We start from the raw sequence: 24,216 nt of genomic DNA on the forward strand, positions 1-24,216 counted from the left end.
TTAGTCATAATTTTTGGAGAGCTGACTTAGACTTTACTAGTCACACCCATCCTTCGTTATAACCAGAATCAGAAATGACTCAAACTGAGCCTGTCTGACAATATGAAGTAGGCCAAAATATCTCAAAAAGTAATATATCATACACAAATCGAACTAAATTCAAGAACAGATGAAATACAAAATCAGAGTTATTCTGGAAAAAGGCTTACAAATCCATCTTTAAGGCTAGGAAACCATAGTCTGATTAATTAGCAAAGAAAACATGAAACAAGGTGAACCTTTCCAGGAATTGCCGGCCTACAAAATCCTTTCAAGATTTTGTAGGCAGCAACGTATAAAACTTCTGAACAAAAGGAATACAAAGCTTGTCTCATATTTGGCAAAAAGAAAAAAAGAAAAGAGATCCTCATAATCCACTTTAACTACATCAACTTCTCAGGATTTCTACTGAAATTTTTTCATAAAAGAAAAACTGTTACCCATTAGCTACAGCATAACATCCAATACTGGTGGTTAGCCGTTCAGTAATAATAAAGTTATTGCATAAGTCTTTGGGTTAATTCCAATTCAATTGAAATTCAAAAAACGAAATCAAATTCGTTGACGCACTTTTCTTTAAACTGTACGCTGGAAACTCAACTTCAATCAAAACATGTACTGTCGCTTTAAATAGCAATTTTTCTCCTTGTATCGGCTGCTGCAGCTGCAGCTAATTATCTCAGCCACGATATTTCTCTTTCTCGTTAGCTGTGAGCTAGCTATGATTGACAATGGCTCCTTTATAGTTCACAGACTAAATAACTTGTTAATAAATGATCTGCTTTTATTTGGCATAATGTAAATTTCAGAGTTCCCTGTTGAAAAGCCTATGTTCTCATCACCATAGCAACGAGTGAAATCCTTATTGCGGTCCACAAATAAGGTAGGAATGTGTTGTGTTTACATAGTCCATTTTTTCACAGTCGTGCTGCCTGTATTTGTAAAATCCAGGCAAGTACGGTAATATAATTTTATTTAAATAAAATGTAAATTGGAGTATTAAGACAAAAAAACAACAACAACCGAAACGAGCAAAAAAAAAAAAGGGTCATGCTAACCTAACTGGATTAACTGTAAATAGATCGGAGGAGCTAAGCTAACTAGCTTGGAGACATCAAATTATATTCAGGTTTAAAATATCATATTTAATTAGGCAAAATTTCAAAAATACAAAAAGCTGTATGATTTTTATATATATATGTGAAAAGCAATGTTATTGTAAGAAGGGGGGCGGGATATATTTAGGTAGCACAACTTTGTTTATCAGTAGACTGACTTAGCTATAAATTATAGCAGAGCTAATAGTAATGGGTTTGTTTGAGTTTTGATCATTTTTGCAAACTCCAGAGCCAGTTTATTTTGACCAGGATGTTTAGTTTTGCTTACAGAACCATCATTTTGTGTTGGTATAGTAATTCATTGATATTTACTGTGCTTGCATCAAAATATTACGTGATACAATTATTTTTGAACTATTTAGCAGTGCCATTTCAGTAGTGGGGCACTTGGTAGCACTGTTGCCTTGCAGCAAGAAGGTCCTGGATTTGAATCCCTGCCTGGGGATTTCTTTTTCTGCCTTGAATGTTCTCTCTGGGTACTCCGGCTTGCTGCCACAGTCCAAAAACATGACTCTTAGCTCAGCTGAATACTCTCAAATGACTCCTACATATGAGTGAGGCATGCATGCATGGTTGTTTGTCCTTGTGTTTCCCTGTGATGGACTGACGACCAATACAGGGTGTACCCTGCCTCACACCCAATGGCCACTTGAGAGAGGCTGTGTCCCCAACCCCCGTGTCCCTGCAAGGACAAGCAGGTAAAGACAATGGGTGCATTTCAGTACTTTTTGAGAGAAGTGAAGCACCCTTTTTGTTGCTGGGAAAGTTTCCCTACTCAGTATTTGCGTTTTTGAGAGCAAATGTGTGCAGTTATAGAACTGGCAGCAGAATTACTGTGACCATTCTTTATAAACACTTTAATTCAAAACTTTTTTTCATAAAGTATTCCATTCCTACCTTTTGGGGATCTTATTAAGATATTATACAACAGTCAACAAGTGACTGAGCAGACACATGGGCGACTTACAAAAGACCAAAACCCATATAAGTGTGTTTTTTGTTTTATTTTATTTTGCGTGTGTCGTTTTCTATCCTTTTGTTGCTTTTGTATTTTGTGCAGTCTTTATTTTATTGGGTTGGCTCTTGGTCTTCATAGTTAATTTTCTTATTCATTGCACCTTTTATCTTTCTGTTATGTTTGTGGTTTTAGTTGAACCTTTGTGCTCCGAAGCCGTCTATGACAGCACAAAAAGCAGTTTTGTGACCACACATGCAGCAATTTACTTCTGTCTGAATGAATCCAGAAACCATCAATACCACATGAACTTCTTTCCCCATGTGAAAAAGAAACTTTAAAGTGTTTTGTTGTGATTTTTTTTTTTTTTTTTTGTAGAACTACACAAGGTAGCACAACAAATTCTATAAAGTGCAAGAAAAGTTATGCCAGGTTTTTCATGGCATTTGTGTTGAATTTTAAATGACGGGTCCATTGAACGTATCTGTCCGTCACCCAAAAAATGTAAAGAATATGAGCTAAACCGTCAGGCCGGGCGGGGAGAACATTAGTGAAGCCGGAGAAGCTGGCATTATCCAGAGCTCAGTTCTGTTGACAAGAAAACTATTACTTTTTCATGCAACAGAGCTTTGTGGAAAGAAGTTATCAGTGCAAAACAAGACAAAACAAAAAGCAAAATAGACATGCTTCCAGTTTGCAAAAAATGCTGCTTGTTTTTTATTTTTTGGCATTATGCTGTGGGAAAGGGGGCTAAATACATTAACATACTAACCGCACTTTTCAGATTTTTGGCCACCATTAATCCTCTTCTTTCTACTTTACCAGCAAACTACTTTTTGGAATTAAATGCATGAAAATTTGAAGTTTTAAAGTGGAAAAATGTGCTTGTTTTTGTTGGGTTTGTTTGTGATTTAATCTTTTTGTGTTTGTTCAATATTTACATGCTGTTCTTTTGTCTGTTTCTGATATTTTTTGTAGTTTATAGACAATTCTTTTTGTCATAATTTCCCCCCCCCAGAAATATGATTATCTCTTGTTTTGTTTTTAAATTATAAATATACATCTGATAAAACTTCGTGATTTACTGATTTTTTTGTATTAAGCATTTTTATTTGATCGATTAACTTATCTAAGGGTGCGAAACCTCCTGTTTTACTTTGCTTTTGCGTCGTGGACTTTCGTGGAGAGGCGTGGGTCCTCAAAAGGTTGCGCGTTTTGGGCGACAAATCAGCCCCACCAATGTGGAGCGGTTTAAAAACGGGCGATTTCTTCAACTTTTTCCGAATCTAAACAGTTAAAATACTTCCTGTTTTCGAAGCGTCCGTCCGAAATAGCGGACATTTCCTGCTGAAATCGGATGCAGAGAGTGCACCTTTGCGCAGAGGCTGGTTTTATACCGAGTGGCTCCTCTGGGTGCACAAAGACAGCGGCTCGCAGAGGAACTTGTTCAGAGCGAACCGGGGACGCTGGGAGGCGAAATCCTCAACCTCCGGAGTCCGAATCGCAACAACCGCGCTGTTTACCTCCTGAAATCCTCTATTCTGCTTCCCACCTCAACAATACAAGGTAAGGAGTTGTTTTAGACGCCTTTCAGTGGCAACGGAGCGCTGCGGAGCGGGTTAAATCCTCTTCGCTCTGGCTTCCCGAGCGTGGTTGTTTTTGCAGAAAATGGCGTCATCGCCCTCTTGTTTCTGCTTGGCCGCGGCGGGGAGAGGAGTAGTTTCAGCGACTTGTAGCGGCGCACACACGTAGCGCATACTTCCTTAAAGGCAAAAATCGCGTACTGCGACGTCTTTTGTTCAATAATAAGGCGTTGAATTGCGGAATACTTCGCGTTTTGGCTCAGCAGAAGGACGCGCAAAGATGGAAGGGTCACCGGTCCTGTGCGCCAGGCTGCTTCTTGGAAAAGGTGGCACGGAGCCGCTAAACGCAGCGTTTTACGATGGCTCGAGACCCATCCAAATGACCTGGAATGATTTAGCGTTTCCCCCACGACGTTGATAGAGATATTTATGGCAGCTCTGCGCCGTATCTTTGTGTATAATTTACTCGGGTTAGCTCGTTTTTACGCCGCACTCCCCTGCCATGCTGCAATCGTTCCGAGGGGCCTCTCTCTCACACGGCTTGAAAAGGTGCATTATACCCTTGGCTTTTCCCTCTGATCAAATGAAGCTGCTCCTTTGTTGCTGGAAATAGCGGCTACAATATAAGCGTGTAAAAGGAGATTTTCGAGAGGGTGGGAGGGAGGCGCTGGAGGGGGGGCGATGCAAATCGTGCCATGAGAGACGGCGACTTGCCCCTGCGCTCTTGTTTTGCAGCTGAACCAGACGAGGACGTGCTGAATGAGATGGAAATAAAAAAAGTCCCCTGGATGAATCGCAGACTTTTTCTCTAAACTGCACGGGGAAGTCCAGGCGCTGCGCAATGATTGTGTTGCCGCTTTGCGCAGAGAAACGGTGGCAGCTGCTGTAACCGCCGCCGAGCGTTTCACCGCGATATTTTTTTTTTTGTCCTTGTTGGCCAGCCTTTTGTAAATAGTTGAGGACTCTAGGATAAAAGAGCACAATAGTATTCAAGCGGGCCCTTTATGGCCTGTGAATGTGGTTCTAAGTCCCCATTCCGACAGCTACGTGTATGCGTCCTCGCTCTGGCCACTACACATCCAGCACAGCGAGGCCACTGGCTCTCGCCTGTATCCGCTCTGCTTGGTTCCTCCTGTGCCACAGAAGTCGATGCCTGGCCGTGCGCTCAGAGCTGCAACGCAGGTCAGCACAAAAATCGAAGCCATCCACGGAACATCCTCGTCATAATCGCTCCGTGCCAGTATTTTTTATTAAGTTTTCAGAGTTATGCAACAGAATTGCCGCTTCATTAACCTGAAATCCATCACCGAGGGTGGATGTGTTCGTGTGAAATATCACGGAGATCGGAAAGGACCTCGCCGCGATCGCGTTGAATTAAAAAAGATCTGTCATTTGCAAATCACCCAGTGCCATTTGCGTCACAGCCCGCGGCCTCGCACGCCCATGGGGGGCGATGGAGTTGCAAATGGAGACTGTGTGTGTGTGCTGACGCTGCCCCAGCTGAAAAGGGAACCAATAGACACAGACTCGGGCGGCAACGATCGCCAGCGCGCCGCCACTCTCGGGCAGTGCACCGACTTGGGATTCCGTATCAACGCGGAAGATCGCGCAGTTTTATTCTGGGTTTCGTCGGGCTTTCCATGGCTTTGGCCGCGATGCGTAAGTGGATCTTACACACACGGCTTAAACCTGCTACGGAGGCCAGCCGTTGAGGAGTAGCCTATACGTGTGTCCTGTTCTCTTCCCTCATGGTGATCGCTGCATGTGGCCTCTGAGAACTCGCTCTTTGCTGGATAACTGTCTTTCCACTGGATCGTGATGATATGGCCGTAAAACCTTTATTACCAGCGCAAAGATCGCTCGGATATTTTATGACTCGAGCGCTGGTTCGGTCACTTTTTCTCTGTTTTTGTTAGATTCGCGACGCGCCACAAGTTTTTGCTTTGGAAATGAACGGGGCGTATTTTATCCAGGAAGGTTGCATTTGTTGTCGATGCGCTCTTGGGCACTGCGCATGGTTTCATCCACCGGATCTTAAAAGGAGGCGGAAAATCACGAAATTCTCTAATGCAAGTTAATTAAATGTGAATAAACTTAAGTTACAATTTTCAGTAAGAATGTTTATAAATAGCTATAATACCTCCGAGCGTATTATGTGTGTGTATATGTGTGTGTGTTTTAAATTAGGTTTAACTTATGATTTGAAGAAAAACATTGCATCATGTGCTAAATTTAACTTTTCTTTCCCATTTTGTCACGTTACTGCCCTAATGTATTTGTATTAAATTTTCAACTGAAAGACCCACAAAGTAGCACTAATTATGCATGATTTAAAAAAATAAAATATGAAAAGTGTGAAATGCATCTGTAACCATACCCCGTTACCCTGATCCACTTAAGCAAGGTGCAGTGGAACCATCATCTCCTATAGTCTCAGCATTGTTAAGTAGAGTCCACCTGGCTGCAATTTAAATAATCTGTTTAAATACAGGTGTTCTGGTGATACTGGAGAACAAAAGGGATTGTGAATACCAAAACATCAAATAGCACAGTGATAAAGTTGGGGGTAGTTTAAAGCAGGGTACGGGTCTAAAACAAAATCACAAGCTTATGGGAAAAGACTGCCACATCTGCAAACCTACCAAAATATCTAATCTGAAATGCCAGATAATTACAGCATTGACCATGGAATAATAAAAAGACACAGCAAGTGAGTGGAGTGACTTAGTCTGGTCAAAGAAGTGTGAAGTTGAACTTTTTGACCTAGACTTTATTTAGCAGAAATCAAAGACTGGATGTTACCCCTATGGTGAAACATGGTGATGGTAATATCATGCTGTGGGGATATTTTTCTTCAGCAAGGCCAGGGAAGCTGTTATAAGCTGATCAGATGGATGGAGCACAATCGTAGAAGAAAAACTGTTGGGAGGGGGCAGAAAACTGGGTCTGAGGTGGAGGAACACCTTTTAGCATTACAGCAACCGTAAACATTCAGAGCTACACTGAAATGTTTCATATCCATGTTTTGGAAAGGTCCAGACCTAAATCAGTGGGAGAACTTTAGGATCACTGTTCACAAACGCACACAGCTGAGTAAGCTTGTGCTATTTTGCAAAGAGGAATGCCCAACAACTTTTGGCTTTGGATGTGCAAAACTGCTAGTCGGACGCTTACAGACTTGGCACTGCTATTGCAGAAAAACAGGGTTTTCCAAACTATTTACTCAGATAGGCTGAGAAAAAGAGAGGTCACATTTTTCCAAATTTTAGTCATAAAAAATGTGAAAACCTTGCATATCCTTTCCTTCACAATTATGTGCCACTTTGTGCTGGTCTACCATATCAAACCCCCCAAATGAACATTGAAGATGTAATGTGATAAAAGTAAGATAAGTTCAAGGTCTGTTGATCAGATTTATGTAAAGACTGTTTCCTAGAACAAATACACAGAAGAGTCATAACTTTAATCACTGTGGAGAGAATCTATGGTGAAATTTAAGAAGGATTCGGATACGTGTTGATGCGACTTAAGGGTCTAATGCTTTATATACAGTGTTTTATTTTTCCAGTAGGATTAGGACTTTTAATTTCTTTGTCATAAGATTAACTTGACGCAGCAGCAGCAGCAAGCACTTCCTGCTTTGTCTGAGTTCAAATCTCGCAGTTGTCAGTTTTTGTTTTGCAGCAGTCCACTTATGTCATTGTGTGATTCAGTCAGTTTAATGATGTATTACTGTGTTCAGTCAATGAGTCAGCCTGTCAGACCCATGAGCAAGTGTAGTCATTCAACAAATCTATTAACCTGTCAGCCCCGTTACTAGTCTGCGAAGCAAACAGAAGCACATGTGGTGAGGGATCCACTCAGCCAGGCAACTAGAAAATTAGCATCTGGCTCTCAGTTAGTAGGTCAGCTAGTTGTTAAGCATGCACACTCACTAAACAGCCCGGTCGAACTGATATGTTGCTGTTTCAATGGTGAAGGGGAACTTTGTTTTGGGCACAGCTTAACCTCTCAACAAAGACCTGCCTCTTTTCCTTCCTAGCGATAGAAGGGCCTCTAACTTCTTTGAACTTCTTCTCAAGTCTGCTGTCACAACAGCGTTAGCTCAAGATGGAGTTGCTTTAGGTAATATGAATTATTACTTTCCTCCTTAGGTTTCACAAAATACAGCGCCCATGTTTGAAATTTAGGTGTGATTTTCAGAGCTGTGAATCCACACCTGGCCTGAAAATGCCCATTATGCACATCCCATGGCTATATTTATTTAAATCTGTGTCTGTGCTCCCTTTACACACACTCTGCTGCTGCATCTCTATATGCTGCTCTAATATGCTGGGTCTGTGCATAATTTAAAGTAAAACTGGACAATGAACTCCATTTGAAAAGTCTCACTATACATTTAAGTATAGATATGCTGCTGTGTTTGGTTCCCACTGTTCTGTCTGTGTTCCTTGTCTTAATGTTTTAAAAAAGAGCTGACTTTGGATTTTCTTTTGAGACTATCTCTTTCAGTGCGGTGACCTTTGAACAGACACAAATGGAAAGGTAAAGAAATTTAATGATAAAATGACAAATAATACTCTTAGTTTGAGTTGTTGTACACCTTTCAGGATGGACTTCAGACATTGATAATAAGGTGCTAGGTGCCTCCTGCTCCCGTACAATTAGTACATTTTAGTTCATGGCATGGGGCTATAACCAACACGTTTAGTCAGTGTTATGTTAATATTTTTTTTAGCACCGATTAAATTTATTCTTCATTTCAACTGGTTGGTTTTGTCTAAAGTTTTTAGGTATATTCCAGATCCAGGCTTTGCATTACCTTAATGTTGGCCAACTTTATCCATTTACAAACAGTTTTGATTCATATTCGGTCTCCTGTTGTGAGTCAATGTGAGAGTTTCGAACTTAAAACATTGCACCAATTTTTAAGCATGGTGGTGGCTGCATTATGGTGAGGACCTGTTTTGGGTGCAGGTAATACCAATAACAGGCAGGGCAACTTAAGATTCCTAAGTTTCTGAAATCACAAGTTAAACAGCTGAAACTTTCTTACAATTTTGTTTTCCAGATTGTGACAATGATCCCAGACACATAAAATCTGCTTCTGGAAATGATCAAGACAAACATTAAGATTTTGGAATGGTCTCAATGCAATCTGTGGACTATACTCTAAATTTATCCAAAGAAGACTCAACTGCTTAGTTGAGCAGTTCATGATCCATTTAAAGCTAAATGTATACCACAAAACAATCTACAGCAAGGTCAGGACCTTGCTGTTTGTTTCAGAAAGTACTGGATCAGGGTACAATTTGCTTACGGACATTTAATTAAACCCTTTTTGGGTTTATTTACTGTATGAATAGCAGCCTGTATGTATAACTTTGCCCATGAGTAGATTAAAACAAATCCACAATAAATTCAAACAATTCAGTAAAGATGTTAAAAACATATGCGTCGAAAATAAAAATTATGGCCATGATTCATACATGTAGCATCTGACCGGAACTGTGTTATTTACATTTTGCATCAACACTTTAACATCAGTGTGTTTCAGTTCAGGAAGTCACCTTTCACTTCAAACCAGCATGCAGAGGATGTGATCATGTGTGACGTGTTGCAACTTGGTGAGCACTTTGGGGACTGCTTGTTGATTGGACATGAGAATATATAGAATTTATTCAACGCACACACTGTAAAATCGACAGTGTAGAATGAGTTGTTTACATAACCTTGCTCAAAGTGCCTATATTTATATAAGCCATATTTGCACTTGTAGTGTACATTGGCACTGGTGATGTAAACCCACCATCACATCACACGAACAATGCCCAAACTGCCGGATTCAGTGACTGAGTGCCGAGCGTTTGTGATATCAAGCAATGTGGATGTGTACCAGTTGGCTATGGCGCTGTCTGTACTGTCCTGTGGCCAGCTGGTATCAGTGGCATGTCTGCCAGCTGTCAGCATCATGTCACAGCGTATCTTCCTGTCAGACTGCCTCTGCTCAGCCGCAGGAATTACATATCAGAGGACACTGATTGCTGCCACACATCTCTTGGCTGTAGAACCAAACAAACAGTTCATCTGTTATTGATAAACTGATATGCTGAGGTAAACATAAGCACATAGGTCAAATAAAATATGTTTTTTTTTTGGGGGGGGGACTTATATTCCACATAGCAAAGAACTAGAGGTTTTCTTTTTACATTGGATAATTTCTTTTGTTGGCTCTCAACATACAACAGATGATTTGCCTTTTAGAATAACAGTTGCTTAAAACTGGTCAACACACCAATACATTATTTTCTGGCTGACGCAAACAAAACCCCAGGAGATGGAAGCTGATATTAGGTGTATTTGTGAAATATTGGGTGCTGGTGGAGTAGATTGTTTTGTGGTATACATTTAGCTTTAAATGGATCATAACCGTGGGGTAATGCATACAATGAGATGACTGTAGGCACAGAGTCTTAATGTTGTTCTGCCTGGAGCTGGATACATTGTTGGTTGGTGTATGGGAAAGGTGAAGATAGTCATTTAACTTGCAGTACCTTGCAGACAGTATTAACTCATTTTGTTGACCAGCTCGATATACAGTAGAGCATCATCGTAAACTGGAAGGAAAGTGATACATGTTTTTCAAAACTTTTTAAAACAATGTACAACAGACGTTTGTGTGTACTCAATAGAAATACATTTTGCTTCTCCTGCAACTTCAAGTCATTTATAGAATAGGGCATTTTTGCCTTTTTTTTTAAATGCCTCAAGATCAGTCAGATTGGATGGATAGTATCCATTAACATCAGATATCAAAACCTGCCACAGATTCACACTTGGATTCAGTAGGCTACATGAATATGCTTTTTAATAACATAAAAGTTTTTTCAGAGAGACAGTTAAGTGGTTATGTTATCGTTGACACTGAATTTTAAGTCATTTTCTCTCTGAGCAGTTAGCATTAGCCGCAGTGTTACATCTGTGTTTTTTCTCAGATTATCCAGTATTTTGCTCCATCCATCTTCCTATCAACTGTTGCTGCGGCTCAGCGGACTTAGTAACTGTCTTGCAATTGCAGATTTGTGGGTTCTTTTCCAGATTCCTCTCCCTGGTCACATGGGCAATTCACTAACACATGAATGGATGTTAGCGTTTTGGGAGACACTCATAAGTACATAATGCTTTTATTCTGACTAGAATAGCACAGTGTCCCGTCAATTAATTTATCATAATGTTGGAGTCAGTGTAACTGCCTAAGGAAAGCATTCTCACAGAATGATGATGCCACCATGACTCACAGTGGTGTCTTCAGGGTACAATATTAATTTTCCTCAAAACTACTTTAGCATACAGGCGAAAAGTGAAATTTTGGTCTAATTTGACCAGAGTAACTCTTTACTACATGTGTCCCCTACGGGTCATAGCAAAGACTGCAAAGATGTTTTAGATTTTCTCTTGCTTTTATTCCATGAAGTTTAGATTAGTGGTTTCCTGATGAACAATTCTCCCACCAGTCCTAAGACTTACTTATTTTGACTTTTATAAAGCTCTTTTAAAACATTATATATTTTCCTTCCACTTCACAGTAGTGCTAATTTGTGATAGGTTGTAACATGACCAAAGACGAAAAAAGAAAGGGGTGTGAATACCTTTGTGTGGCACTGTAATAAAGAGGCTTGTGAGTCTAAGAAGTTCAATGATCTCAAGATTTCTTAGGTGTGATTTAATCTGGCATTCCAGCCATGTCTGACTTAAAGTTTCATCTTTTTCTGCCACATTAGCCATTGTTCCAGTGCTTTACTGATCAGCAGTTGTTCATCAGTCTCTTCAGAGAAATCAGTGATGAAATGTCTCATTCAAACCTCCTGTTTCATTCACCTAATCATCTACACTTTGATTTGTGTGCAAAAGAAATTTTTTTTCTTCAGTGATTGTGTGAACAGGTCCATTAAAGTTCATTGTAATCGAGATACCCTCCTCTGTTCCACTCGGAGGTCAATCTTATTGATATGACATTTTTAAGTATTTCTAATTACATTTAAGAGAGCATCAAGGTAAAAACAAAGTGTGGATGCAGAGTTTGGGTCAAAGAGCAAACTCTTGGCATTCCCAGTTCATAAGTTTTAGCCCAGGACACCTTCTCTTTTATTGCCTGAGTTATAACCAGACTCTCTACTTCATAACCATTTCTGTCTGTTGCCATGGAAATGGGAGAGTCCCTTGCGTTATGTGTGTGAGTGTATTATTGGTGAGGGTCTGGCTAAATCCAATTGCTTCCAATCTTTGTAGTACATCTAAGCCCTTAAATAAGTCATTTCTGGCTTTGTTGTACGCTTTGAGATGGTTGACTCTGGAGGGTTTCATTTCCAGCAGCTTGTCAGATTTTTTAATGAAATACCTCTCAGCAAAGTAATTAGCTCCTGGTGGTCTTTGTTTGGCATTTGCAACCTTCTGGATACCGCTGTACATTTAAATCAGACTCAGGATCCCAAGATAAATCAGTTTGTTTATTACCGTTTGCTGATGCGGTGAATGCAGGTAGTACGGCAAGTTCTGAGTCACTTAAAAAGCTCAGCTTTACTAAGATGTTCCCCAATGCACAGAGATTTTCATTGGGCTAAACTCACTCATCTGTAGGCATTTCCTAAAGCAAGTTATTCTTGATGAAGAGTGAAGCAGTGTATCACAGGGTCCGTCAGGTGAACGCTAAAACCTTCAGCCTGTCATCAGGAGGCACAGAGCTATATTGACCCCAAAGTATTAACATGTATTAATACTTACTAAGCAACAATCAAGCTTGATAAATACATTAAAATCTATCTTTTGTTAAAATGTCCTCCCAATTTATTTAGTTTTTTTCTTCAAGCTTTTATTAAGTGGCAAAACTATTAACTGAAATATAATGGTAGCCTGGTTTTCTGTTTTTTCCTGAATATCTGCCTGACATAAACACTCTTGGGCCTGTCATAAGGGCCACATGGCCACATTCCCAAAGGACATTCAGTAGACATGACCCAGCATAAGATTTTCATATTCTGACTTTCTTTCCTTTAGGGAAGAAAAAGGCCAGTATTTTGAAATAGTGGCTCTTCAATAAGAGTGAGCTGGGAATTTCCGAAACGCGATTGTCCATGTTCCATTGTGACTGGAGATCATTTCAAAGAGCCAAAATTGTCTTTCTTCAACTGATCAACATGTGAAGCAAGATCAACTTTTAAACTGAGTGAGAATCAGTTTTATTGTACCAATAAAAAGTTGTTAGAAAGGTTGAAAGAGGAGAATATGAGGGATAGATCGCTTCTTTCTGAGATGATAGTGATGAACTTGGTGTATAAAAGGTGACTATTGTGGTGTGACTCTATAGGTTTTGGGTAGCGTAGTTGTCTCGGATGAATGTGGCTCCAATGTAAAGTGCTTTGAGTGGTCATTATGACTCGAAAACTGGCATAGAAATTGGCAGAGAAAGTGGCATCTTTTTCTGGCTAATGTGGCAGAAAAAGATGGTGAGCTCGTTCGCAGCAGTCAGATCCCAAAGGTTTTTAGTAACAACCGGAGGACTCAAATAAAAAGGTTTGTCAGGCTCAAGGATCCAGAAGTTGAGGCAGAATAACTTCTGAAGGAAGGAATTATAAAGCTGTTTGCTCACTGAACTTTATTTACTTTATTTAGGTTATTAGCCTATCTACAGTTTGATTTATCGATGTCAGTACATTACAAATGTTCTTTTTCCTCTTCAGAGTCAAGCTTGTTATTATTTTCACCCTTTATCGCCACCTAAACAGCATAGATACAGTATGTCTTATCTGTCACACTATTCATGCAGCCATAAGAGGTTTGTTTTCAATTAGTCCACTCAGTAAAAAGAAAGTACACCCTATGTGAAATCAAGCATTTCAAAGTATAAATGATGTTGCCTCTACTAGGTTTAAAAGTTATGTAAATATCACCTCAAGTGTACAAAAGCATAGACATACACTGATTAGGACCTACTGATTCTGATTTTGACTGAATAATAGGAATTCATTTGAACAAATTATCCTTGTTTTGATGCATCAAAGCACATTATGCCTTTATCTTGTTCTCATTAAATTAAAGTATATGGAAGTACATGTTGTTTGGTGTTTATTGACCATAGGCAAAGAAGTAGAGTTTTTTTTTTTTTTTTTTATATTTGAGCTATTAAATGACAATAAAAGAAAATGGCCCAATAAGTCAGCTAATTTCTAAAGTTGCTCTTAATGTTTTGCCAGATTTCTTCTTTGTCCTTTAGAAAACGTAATACCAACAAGGTAAATTCTTGTTTTGAACAGAGTTCAGTCGAACTAACGACTGGCTTCATCTGTAGCATCTTTAACATTTTAAATAGGATTTGTTGTTTATATGCTTCTCTGCTGCCACTGCGTGGTTTTATACACTTCAAAATTTATGATATATGACACCCACAAGCAGCAACCATCATTTGCTGTGTTTTTCTAACTGATACTCCATTTTACCTCCGACAGACTGACATTTTCTCGTCTGTTCTCCAGTTGTGGCTCCACTCCAGCTATTAAGTCAGAGCTCCATCATTTCAAGTAGCCTCTGCTGTTGAGTTATTGCCTCGTAGTAATCTTGTGTATCAACAGCACTGAATGCAAGGATTCAGAAGTTGCCTGCAGCCTGAACTCGGAAGAAAACAAATGTCCTCATTTTACCAAAGTCCTGAAAATCTAGTTTTAAAAAAAATCCACTTAAGCTACCAATTATGGAACTAAAGTACCCCTGCTCTGCATTATAGGTAGATTTAATTATTTGTAAACAAAAAAGCTGTTAAATTACAGTGGATCATAGCGCTGTGATAATACCATAATTCACACAGCTGTTACTGTGTAAAATATTAGATTTAATTTCCTGTTGCATACTTCACTGCGGGAAGAGCTTGACCTTTGCTTTTAAATGAGCAGGCAGGTCTTGTTTGCTGTTGTATATTTTGCAGATCATCCACAGTTTTCTGTGTTTTGTTCTCTAGAAACCTCTGGACATTTGGTGTGCATGCTTGATTTAATGTTTACTCAGAAACTCTTGCTGTCCATCACTCTGGTTCTGTTACTCTCTATATGATGAGACAAAAGAAAGTTTTGAACCGCTGAAACATTTTACGGGCATGTTTGTCTCCCTCTGCTGGATTTTGTGGGAGACTACAAATACCATGAGGGTCCTGAACTAGGTAGTCAAAGATGTGAAGCTGTTATTTAGTAATTTTCTTACTTTACACTCTGCCGTCAAGTTTCTTTAACTTTACCTTATAGTTTGAATGAATGTTTCTTTCACTTTTGTCATTTTTTAGCACAAATATGTGTTTTGTTAAAGACATCTAAGTCAGTTTCAAAAATATATTTGTGCATTCGCCCACTGTCTGACTGCTGGGGGAGGGGGAACAAACGTAATACAGTATACGACTTCCAAGCCACACTAGTCTGCTGTTTTGTGAAGCTCTTTTTGGTTTGTTTTTATTTCTGTTTTTAGACTCAGCTTCACTTACAACATTATTAAATTGCGTACAGTTGTAGAAAAGGATTGTACTTTTTGATTGTACTTTCTACTCCATCTGGAATTCAAATGATTTAATTGTTTGGAGTCATACTTCTCACAGAACAGGTAGTGTGTCACCAGCTCAGTTTATCAGATTTTATCAATAGTTCCCACTAGAGGGCAGCAAGGTAATTTTTTTTTCTTATGCTTTGATAAAAATAATAATTCTTGTTTTAAATTGGTGATTTGCTCTTACAAATACTTTGCCTTGTCTATTTATTTGGGATATGCTCTTAAAAGTTTGCACTGCTGATTTGGAGTTTAGCTGGTTGAGATTTCTCTTTATAAAGTATTCATCTCTTTGGATGTTTTACCCTTTTATTGCTTTCAAAAAGGATAAAATGGAGTAATTTTGCTGTAATATATTCTGCTTCCTGTTAAATACCGAGAACTATCTCCCTGTGGTGAGCTCATGCTTGATGTCTCTCCATAGTGAATAGTTTTCTTTCAAAATGGTCTTTGCAGCGTTTCTACTTCCTCTAACAAAATTTTTAAGCACCTCATTTTTAGTTTCCTGCTCACCCATCAGGGGCAGTCAAGTGCAAAAATCCTTTGATTGCTGACATCACATCTATAATTTTAAACTCCTCTGTATTCACATTTCTTACATTCTTGTCAGTCTGACAGAGAAATTAAATATGTGGAAGATGATTTACAGAGGCAGCTCATCTTTTGGTTAAGATTTTGTTCCACAGTAACAGTTAAATTAGCTTGTTTTTAAAGAATTGATATGTATGCATTTATGTTAGTAGTTTTCCTTTGTCATGAATTTGCTAAAGATTCCAAATTTGATTAAAAACAAAGATTACAAACCTAGGCTCTGACGTTTTGTTATCTATTTTGGCTCAGCTTAAGTCATCAACAGCCATTTTTAACTTTAGTCACACGCCCAGCTGGAGTGGTGTCTAATTCATTAGCTTACTGTTGTTGCATGGTTACAGGTAAGCTGGTAGTGAACCTGTGGTACACCAGGCCAGTCTTGGGAGCATGGCGAAGGCCCAGAAATCACCTGGGAGGAAGACTGCTCATTGTCTCCGCAGACAGGTACTGCAAAAAACCCCTAAAAAAACAATAACACTCACTCCTCTTTTCCCATTTAGATTTTCTTGAATAGCTGTGATAAATGTTTTTTGACGGGTGTTCCTAGCTGACTTGGCTGAAATGATGTGTCCTGCCACCTCATGCAAGCACGTTTGTTTGAATGTACGGAGTGACCCAGTGGCCAAGCGGTACACCGTCTTGTGCTGATGTATTGTAATGTGCCTAATGTGAACTCATTTATCCATTTCCAAGGGCAGCAGGGACACACAGTTAGCTAGACAGACACAGACACGGAGAAAATGAGAATAAATTGGTTTGTGGGAAAGAAAGAAAAAGATTAAGGAGTGGAAGAGGAGGAAGGTCTGGTTTACAGACACAACAGCACATTAAATCTAAAATCCGGAGTGGAGTCACTTATCAGCTCAAGGGTGACTGTGTATTCTGAAGATAATGGTCCTTCACAAACAGTCCAGCTGTTCAGCTGACTCGATGGCCATACACATGGATGCCATCCACATCCAAGTGTTCTGAGCCCATATTTGTTACCGACAATGTACATTTGTGTACCTGGTGAAGATCCTAGGAGTTTGAAAAAAATTACAAGGCTGGCTTTTAGCATTTTCCAAGCTCGGAAAGACAAGTTGTATATTTAATAATGATACATTCGCTATTGCTTATTCTGTTTTCTAATGGAATAAAAAGTGAAAAGTGTAAGCTTTCTAGAATTTGTAGTAGAACTGATCTTAATGAACCCAGACACCAAAAGAGCAGTCAGCCTTTTATCACACAGCCAAATCAGAAGCCAACTTCAGACCTGGCTGTACAAGCATCAAAATATTCATTTTTGAAATGGAAAATGTTTAAATGTCTTTATAAGCCTTTGTTCAAATCAAAAGTACTCTTACTGTGCCTTATTGAAAGTATTCTTACCCGTTGTTTTTGTCTAAATTCTCCCAACATGTTTATGACAGCATAATACTGCTGAGATACTTTTGAAAGCTGAAAAACTGCTTTCCACCATCGATCTCCATTTAATCTGACTTTGTTTTTGCTATTTTGTGTACCAAAATAGCCTTCTTTAGATGCGCAAGTCCCTGTTATATTAGATTTCAAGCAATCCCTCACATCCTTTGAATGATAACTTTGATTATAGCGATTTCAGTTGATTTCTTTTTTGTACATATATATTTATTTCTTAATTTCTGGTCTGGTTTTTCTCAGGGTGGTGGTCAGACAGAGATGGAGGAACTTATCGTGGACACTCAGCATCCACCACAAGGGCAGTCCAAGGGAGGAGATCAAATCCTTATTCAAAATTCTTCTCCCGCTGGAAGCTTGTCGGAAAACTGCGAGCACAAGGAAGCTCCGTTGGAGTCCCAGGAAAAGAGCGACACCTCTGCCCAGACACAGGCCAAGTCTCTGTGGAAGCCCATTCCCCCTCTGCTGCCCGAACCCCACAGGAGCACCAACACAGAGACCAGGGACCAGAGCTGCCAGACCGAGGAGCAGGGTCAGCCTACCACGGCCAATAACGACGGCCATAACACAGGTGCTTCTTTTGATTCTACACGTCTCGCCGCTTTGATTCATTCACCTCCAGGCTAAGACTGTCCGTCAACCCCCTGTGTAGCTTCACTGCCAGGGCACCGAATGTAGCCGCTCAAAATAAAGCTGAATGATTTGTTCTCACTGAGAAATTGACTGCTTTGTAGAGGAGCTGTTTTTGGCTCCGAGTTCCACGACGTGCATGAGAAGTTGGCCCGGGTTATCCAAACATTTAAGACAGTTTTGTTTGCAGTGGAATTCGTCCTGCCAGGGTTTGCACCCTGTTGAATCAAGCTCCAGTCATATTTAGAGTTTGAACGGATGCTAGTCGTGTTTTGGTGTAGTTCTTTGAGCACTCACTGTAAACGGGACTGATCTTTGACCCCCACCAGGGGGTTATGCGGGTTCAGTGACCAGTGCTGCTGGGATTAAAGCAGTTTAGAAGTAGAGATGAGGGGGGATGGTGGGGAAGACAATGCTCTCTGTCACCCATTTAGTTAAGCTAATCCTTTTCCCACCGTTCTCATTCATGTTTCCAACCTTTCTAGTCGATGCCTTAGGGGACTTGTCACTTCGTCCACAGCTTTTCCTCACCGTCTTTCGCTTTTACCTCATCAAATCAGCTGACCCGACTGTGAAATGGATCGAGTCCATGCTGCTTTTCCTCTCAGGGCTCATGAATGAACTGCATCTAACTCTGATCAAGTTGATGGCCATGAGGGAGGGGCCGACTGACCCAGGCTGACACAGTTTTAACCTGCGTCACACACCTATTGTTGCATACGTTTGTCTGCAGTCATTCACACGTAAAAGCCGGTGTGACAAGCTTTTAAATATTAACTGCATTACCATTTATCTGCTAACGAGGAGCATCTCCTGGTCAAATCCGTCCGATTTGATCGGCTGATATTGAACTATACTATGAGCAGATATAAAAACAACTTAAAAATCGTATTTTCTAGCCTAATGTTAATTGTCATCAGTTATTTCTGTTGGGTGCATTGGCGACATCATGACACATGTATGAGAGAACAGATACTATAATACAGCATTTTAATGTTATTTTGAAACAAAGGCTTTTTAAGATGTTTTAATATTCCTGATTATTGATTAGGGAGGGTTGAATCACAAACACGAGTCTCACAGACAGGTTGAATGCTCAGAGGGACAAACTGAGCACTATTGCTGAGCTCTTCAACCTCCCTGTTGTTTGCCTTAAGTCTCACTTCCTTTCATTATCATTCAGCATAGATAAAATGCTAGCACTGTCTTGATTCAGTAGCAACTTTGACAAGAGTGTTGTTGCAACTGACAACACTAACTTTCCAACTAAGTGCTTGGAAACGGTGCTTTTACTTTTCAGAGAAAGATCAGACATTAGAGTTGCCAACCAGCCAGTTGTTAGTCAGGACCGATCAACCTGAACATCCACTGATACTAGTAACCAATTGGTTTCTCAGTGCAACTTTAGCCGATTGTTGTATGATGTTGGAGTTGTTCTCCTTTATTTTGTATTACATGTTTCAAAACCTCAACAGTGAAAATTAGACTTTTATGTAAAAATAGCATCACAACAATTGCCTTTGGTTTCCTTTCAGATTTCAACATTTGAAACAAAGCATGTCAGTAAATTAAAAAAAAAGATTCTTCTTCAGGATTTCTGCATCCTGCTTGACCCTTAACTCTGTTGTGATTCAGGTCACCAGTGAATGAGGACATGTCCTTTGGGACGCGTCTCTGATTTCGTCAGATTAGGTGACAATAAGATGCTCTGGTCTGTGTTGAACCAAAAGGACAGATGAAGTCCTCGCTGTGTTCTTCATTAGCCCAACTGAAAGCCGTTAACTTCATTTTTCTCGTGCATTGCATCTGTTCTTCTGTAAGGATCCAGATTTTACTTTGAAGAAAGATGTCCTCCTTTAACTTTGCCTTTGCCTCTCTTTCCTTAAAGAGCATGTGTGGTGTTAGTGTGATAGAAGGTAATAAGGTCAGAATGAATCACTGTCCTGTACAGATCTCATTGTGTGGGCTCTTTTCAGCACACAGTTATTTACCTCGTTCATAGCTGCTGCGCAGACCTCTTCTCTTGCGATGCTATAGTTCTCTAAGATGGCCATACTCTTATACAATTAGGAGCTGACTTTGATATAATGCTGTGTCTTTCTCTCTGTCTAGGTTTGTGTGTTGAGCCTGGCGATCCCCCTCTGCTCCAACAGCCTCTGCAGACCTCCAAGTCTGGGATTCAGCAGATAATTGAATGCTTCCGATCCGGTATGCGTCTCTGTTTTCTTGTTGTTTCCTCCTCCTTTTCTCTACCTCTCTGCTCTAGCTTCTTATCATTATTTTTAATGTGTGTGTCCTGTTTTTTTCATTGGGTTGTTCACTGATGCGTTGTGATTAAAACCCTCATTATGAAGAGCTGGATTTAAACAAAAGGAGGACACAGTTAGTGTTCTTTCTGGATTATTTTGTATTCATTCTTTTTAAGCATTTGATTAAATATTAATTCTTAAAAGTTTAGAAGTGTATCTAAAATCTATTATTAACTGTATATTTTTTAGAGTTGCACTCTTCTGAAGTTTTAGCCCAATTTAATGTATTTGACTTTTGTAATTCTTTAAACAGCATTATTATTTTAGCAGATTCAGACTTTTAATTTTAACTTTTTTCCAGGATTAAACGACCAATATTTCTTTAAGCTTCTACTTTATTAGTCTCATCATTTATATTCAAAGCATATAATTTGCCATATTTATCGTAGCAGCAATACAAAAACAAATATAAGATATATTGCGTGTGGTTAGCACAGCGAGCTCTTTAAACAGTGCAGTTTTTTTATGTGTTCTCTATAGAGAATGAACTGAAATGCCAACAGGCTGCCATTAGTTTCACTCCATAACAAACACAGGGTGAAAGTTCCCACTTTAGGAAAGAACACAAGTTTGGGTTTTGGTAACAGCATCAACTCTGAAGACTTCTGTTTAAGCTAAAAATTCTCCGACTCCAGTCTCTTGCCAATCTCAGGGTGCAGTTCTTGTTTCTACCGATTACCTGGCTGCACATCTTCAATAGTTGCAATCATTATTTAACCTCGTCTGTGTTGCCTCTAAACCTGCGTTGTGCAGATGTCACTTAGGCCATTTTTACCTCTGTCCCAAATCACATTTAACCTTAACGTTTGTGATTGAAAATGGAACCTGAGGAGGTTTACACATGTGTGAGCGCCAGCCAGCAGCAGAAAAATCTTTTTTTATCAAAATTACAGAACCATGGCTTTAAAAGGACAATAGAAACCAGATAGCCAGTGTTTTATCCTGTGCTGCTGAATTATCCAGACAGGCTGCTACTCGGCAACCTCTGAAGAAGTGAAGTTCAGTTGCTGGTTAAAAGAAACACTGTTTGTCCTTTAGTGTTGCTGTTTTTGATTCGACTATAATTCCTGGATTTGTCTGTGTCTGTGTTTAAACATGTAATTGCACAGCCTGATGGAAATATTCTGCAGAATACAGAATTTGCACTCCTTCTACTGTAAAATGTGCTTTCTAAAACTGCTACGAGAACTCAAGTTCAATCTGAATTGATTACAAACCACTTTAATCAGAAAGCCGATGGCAATGACATAAAAAGTGGAAAGGGGCTCTTTTTATGGAAATTAAACACTTTAAAACAAAAGAAACCAGGGAAAAGAGAAGAAAGATTGATTAGGATCCGGATGATTTGATTTCTTTTTTTCCTTTGAAAAAAATTCCACAGATGGGACAAAAATACCCCTAATATTTATTACTTGACCAATTAGGTTTAGCAAAGCAAACCAGTCAACAGAAGTTATGAAATCTTTTTTTCATGAAGTAAAAGAAGGGAAAAAAATTAAACCACAATCCAAACAATCACAACCGCTATTTTGTTGCACCCCAATTCTCTTTTGTTAAAGTTCAAATCATCAGTTTGAAAAAAAAAATGACTTAATCACTACCAATCTCCTTTCAAAATATGTGAAATGCCAAAAAACGTTATTGCAGACCTTTTTGAACAAAGTTCCAGGCGGACTTGCCATTTTCTCCTGGAAGATCGCATTAAAATGGATAATGAGGTACAGAAAGATCCATCGCTCACTGTTTTTTTTTTTTTTAACTTGCAGGCACCAACCAGCTCAGGAGTATGCTACTGAGGGAGGTAGACACCATCTTTGAGTGTAAACTGTGTCGCAGTCTGTTCAGAGGCCTCCCGAACCTCATCACGCACAAAGAGTACTACTGCTTGTCACGGCTGCCTGAATCTGATGGTGAGTAATGCAACACATACAATACCACATACAATTCTTGTAAATTTTGTGAATTTACAAGAAATCTCGACTGACAAACCAACTCAAAGTAGTGCATAACTGTAACCGCGGATGTCTGTCATTTCATGCCATTATAAATCCATGTTTGTTAGAGAACGCTAGCAAACAGAATCATGGAGACCAAGAGACTCTGCTTACAAATTCCCCACAACTTGATCCCTGATCTTTCTGCAGAGTTAAATCATATTAAAAGTTGGAGTTGGAGCAGCAATGATTTTAATCAAAGCATATTTATGTATTAATTATCGACCACATTTATTATCGATAAATGTGGTCAAGTTGATGGCATATGTAATTTGTAAGGGACTGTAAACATGCAGATATCCACTGAAGCCAAGGACTCATGCAAATCATTCTTGATCCACTTTCAAAACCCTAAAGTAAAAGCATAAGACGTCAAAAAGCCTAAATGGCCTCTCTTGTTGTGAAAATCAACAGAGAGAACAAGTGATGGTTACATAGATTAATTTGTGCTTGCTAAAGATGAAGTAAACATCTGAAAGCATCCCACAGATCAGCTAGATTTGTCTTGATTTCATCTAAGTCATTGTGAACTCTGAAGTTTGTACAAACACTCTCTGCCTTCACAGTCTCCTTGGACTTCTTCACATTTTACTTCAGTATTCTGTCACTCCAAGGATCCCTCACTCGCTTTCATGCCATCTGTCTCCTAATTATGATTCCTGTCCTTGCACTTTCATATAGAAGCATAGGCGCACAGTAGAATCTTCTCTCCTTTGAACGTTTATTACACAAAGGCCAGCTTTCCCTCCATCAGAGAGACTATAATTTGTCAGTGTTTGAGCTTTTTCAAATTCTAATTAGCTGCAGTGTGTTTCTGTGTTTCCACTCTTAACTCCAGGGGATGAAGAAGTCTGTAAAACTCTTGATATCATTTCTGTAACTCTCCCCTCCTAGAAGGGATAGCAATCCTAACAAAGGAAGTCGATATATTTTGCTCAGTTTTCTCCACCTTACCAATTACAGCTGTATGAACCTTTTCCATCCTAATACTATCATCATCTGCCTGGGGTTGTAATGATGTTTCCTCTGCACAAGTAGCTTGGCTTTCCTCAATAAAGAGGTTATAGCTTTGGGTTGGATGTGTACTGTATTATTAAATGAACTAATTGCTGTCGTTTCCATCTTTGATATTCTGAGCTTTGATCGTTTCTGGTTGCGGCAAAGTTTTGTTTTCCCGAAACACTCGATTTGTCTTACCTGTCGCATTGCACCCCAACAGTCTGAACAGAGGAGTCTTCTGCCTCTTCGTTTCTAGTTGAGAATTTTTCACACTAATGTTGCTTAATGGCAAAATGATTATATGTGCTGTAGAGAAGGAAATCTCTCCATGATTAAAAATATTTACCAAACGGATTGAGCAACAAGGGAACATGTTTTTTTTTGTTGCTTCTGACAGTCACATTAACAGTATCAATATTTAATGCTTTTTTCCCCCTTTTTACCATAATTTAGTCATTAAACAGAAAGTTGAAGGCAGGACTTATTATGTTGTCTATTTTGATTTTAAAGCTTTCATCTGATTCCGATGTATGAGCTCAGAGATTTGAAATGAATGGCTGCTGTTTCAGTTTCTTTATTTTTGTCTGTTAAATGGATTCAGTGGTATGCCAAATTATTCATACCCCTTGAATTTTTCAAATGTCACACAGAATTTTATATATTGAAACACAGTATTATATATGGGAGAAACATGAATATGCATTTATCTTAACCATTCCATAGTAGCTTTGACTGGAGGGTTTCTTTTTAATTATCCTGACTGCGTGTTGCTATAGGGATGCACAAAAAAAACAACCCCCGGTACAAATCATCATCCTTATTCCTGTTAACTCTGTGGAGCTTTGCTGCTTCCCTACACCAGGGAAGCCGTAGGGAAGCGGGTGGCATGGTGGCAAAAGCTTGGTTCTTTCACCACTGTATGTCACAGTGGTCATGATATATACTCATTGTAATGTTCAGTGTTGGTTTGTTGCCACGCAGCGTTTTGTATGGCATCTA

At 39.3% G+C, this 24,216-nt stretch overlaps 1 protein-coding gene across 2 annotated transcripts in view; it reads left to right on the forward strand.

Annotated features, from left to right (window-relative positions):
* The first annotated feature begins 802 nt into the window (after window positions 1-802).
* Window positions 803-24,216, forward strand: part of znf800b (zinc finger protein 800b) — a 31,839-nt gene continuing 8,425 nt past the window's right edge. The window contains exons 1-5 of one of the 2 annotated variants that reach the window (XM_028044148.1): window positions 803-922; window positions 16,208-16,310; window positions 17,529-17,856; window positions 20,028-20,123; window positions 21,991-22,134. In XM_028044148.1, the coding sequence (XP_027899949.1) occupies window positions 16,254-16,310; window positions 17,529-17,856; window positions 20,028-20,123; window positions 21,991-22,134 (625 nt within the window). In that variant the 5' untranslated portion in view covers window positions 803-922; window positions 16,208-16,253. Of the gene's footprint in view, window positions 923-3,335; window positions 3,679-16,207; window positions 16,311-17,528; window positions 17,857-20,027; window positions 20,124-21,990; window positions 22,135-24,216 lie in introns of those variants that run through there. The other variant, XM_028044147.1, reaches the window with a different exon arrangement.

This window comes from Xiphophorus couchianus, chromosome 17, assembly GCF_001444195.1.
Source record: "Xiphophorus couchianus chromosome 17, X_couchianus-1.0, whole genome shotgun sequence".
NCBI classification, from domain to species: domain Eukaryota; kingdom Metazoa; phylum Chordata; class Actinopteri; order Cyprinodontiformes; family Poeciliidae; genus Xiphophorus; species Xiphophorus couchianus.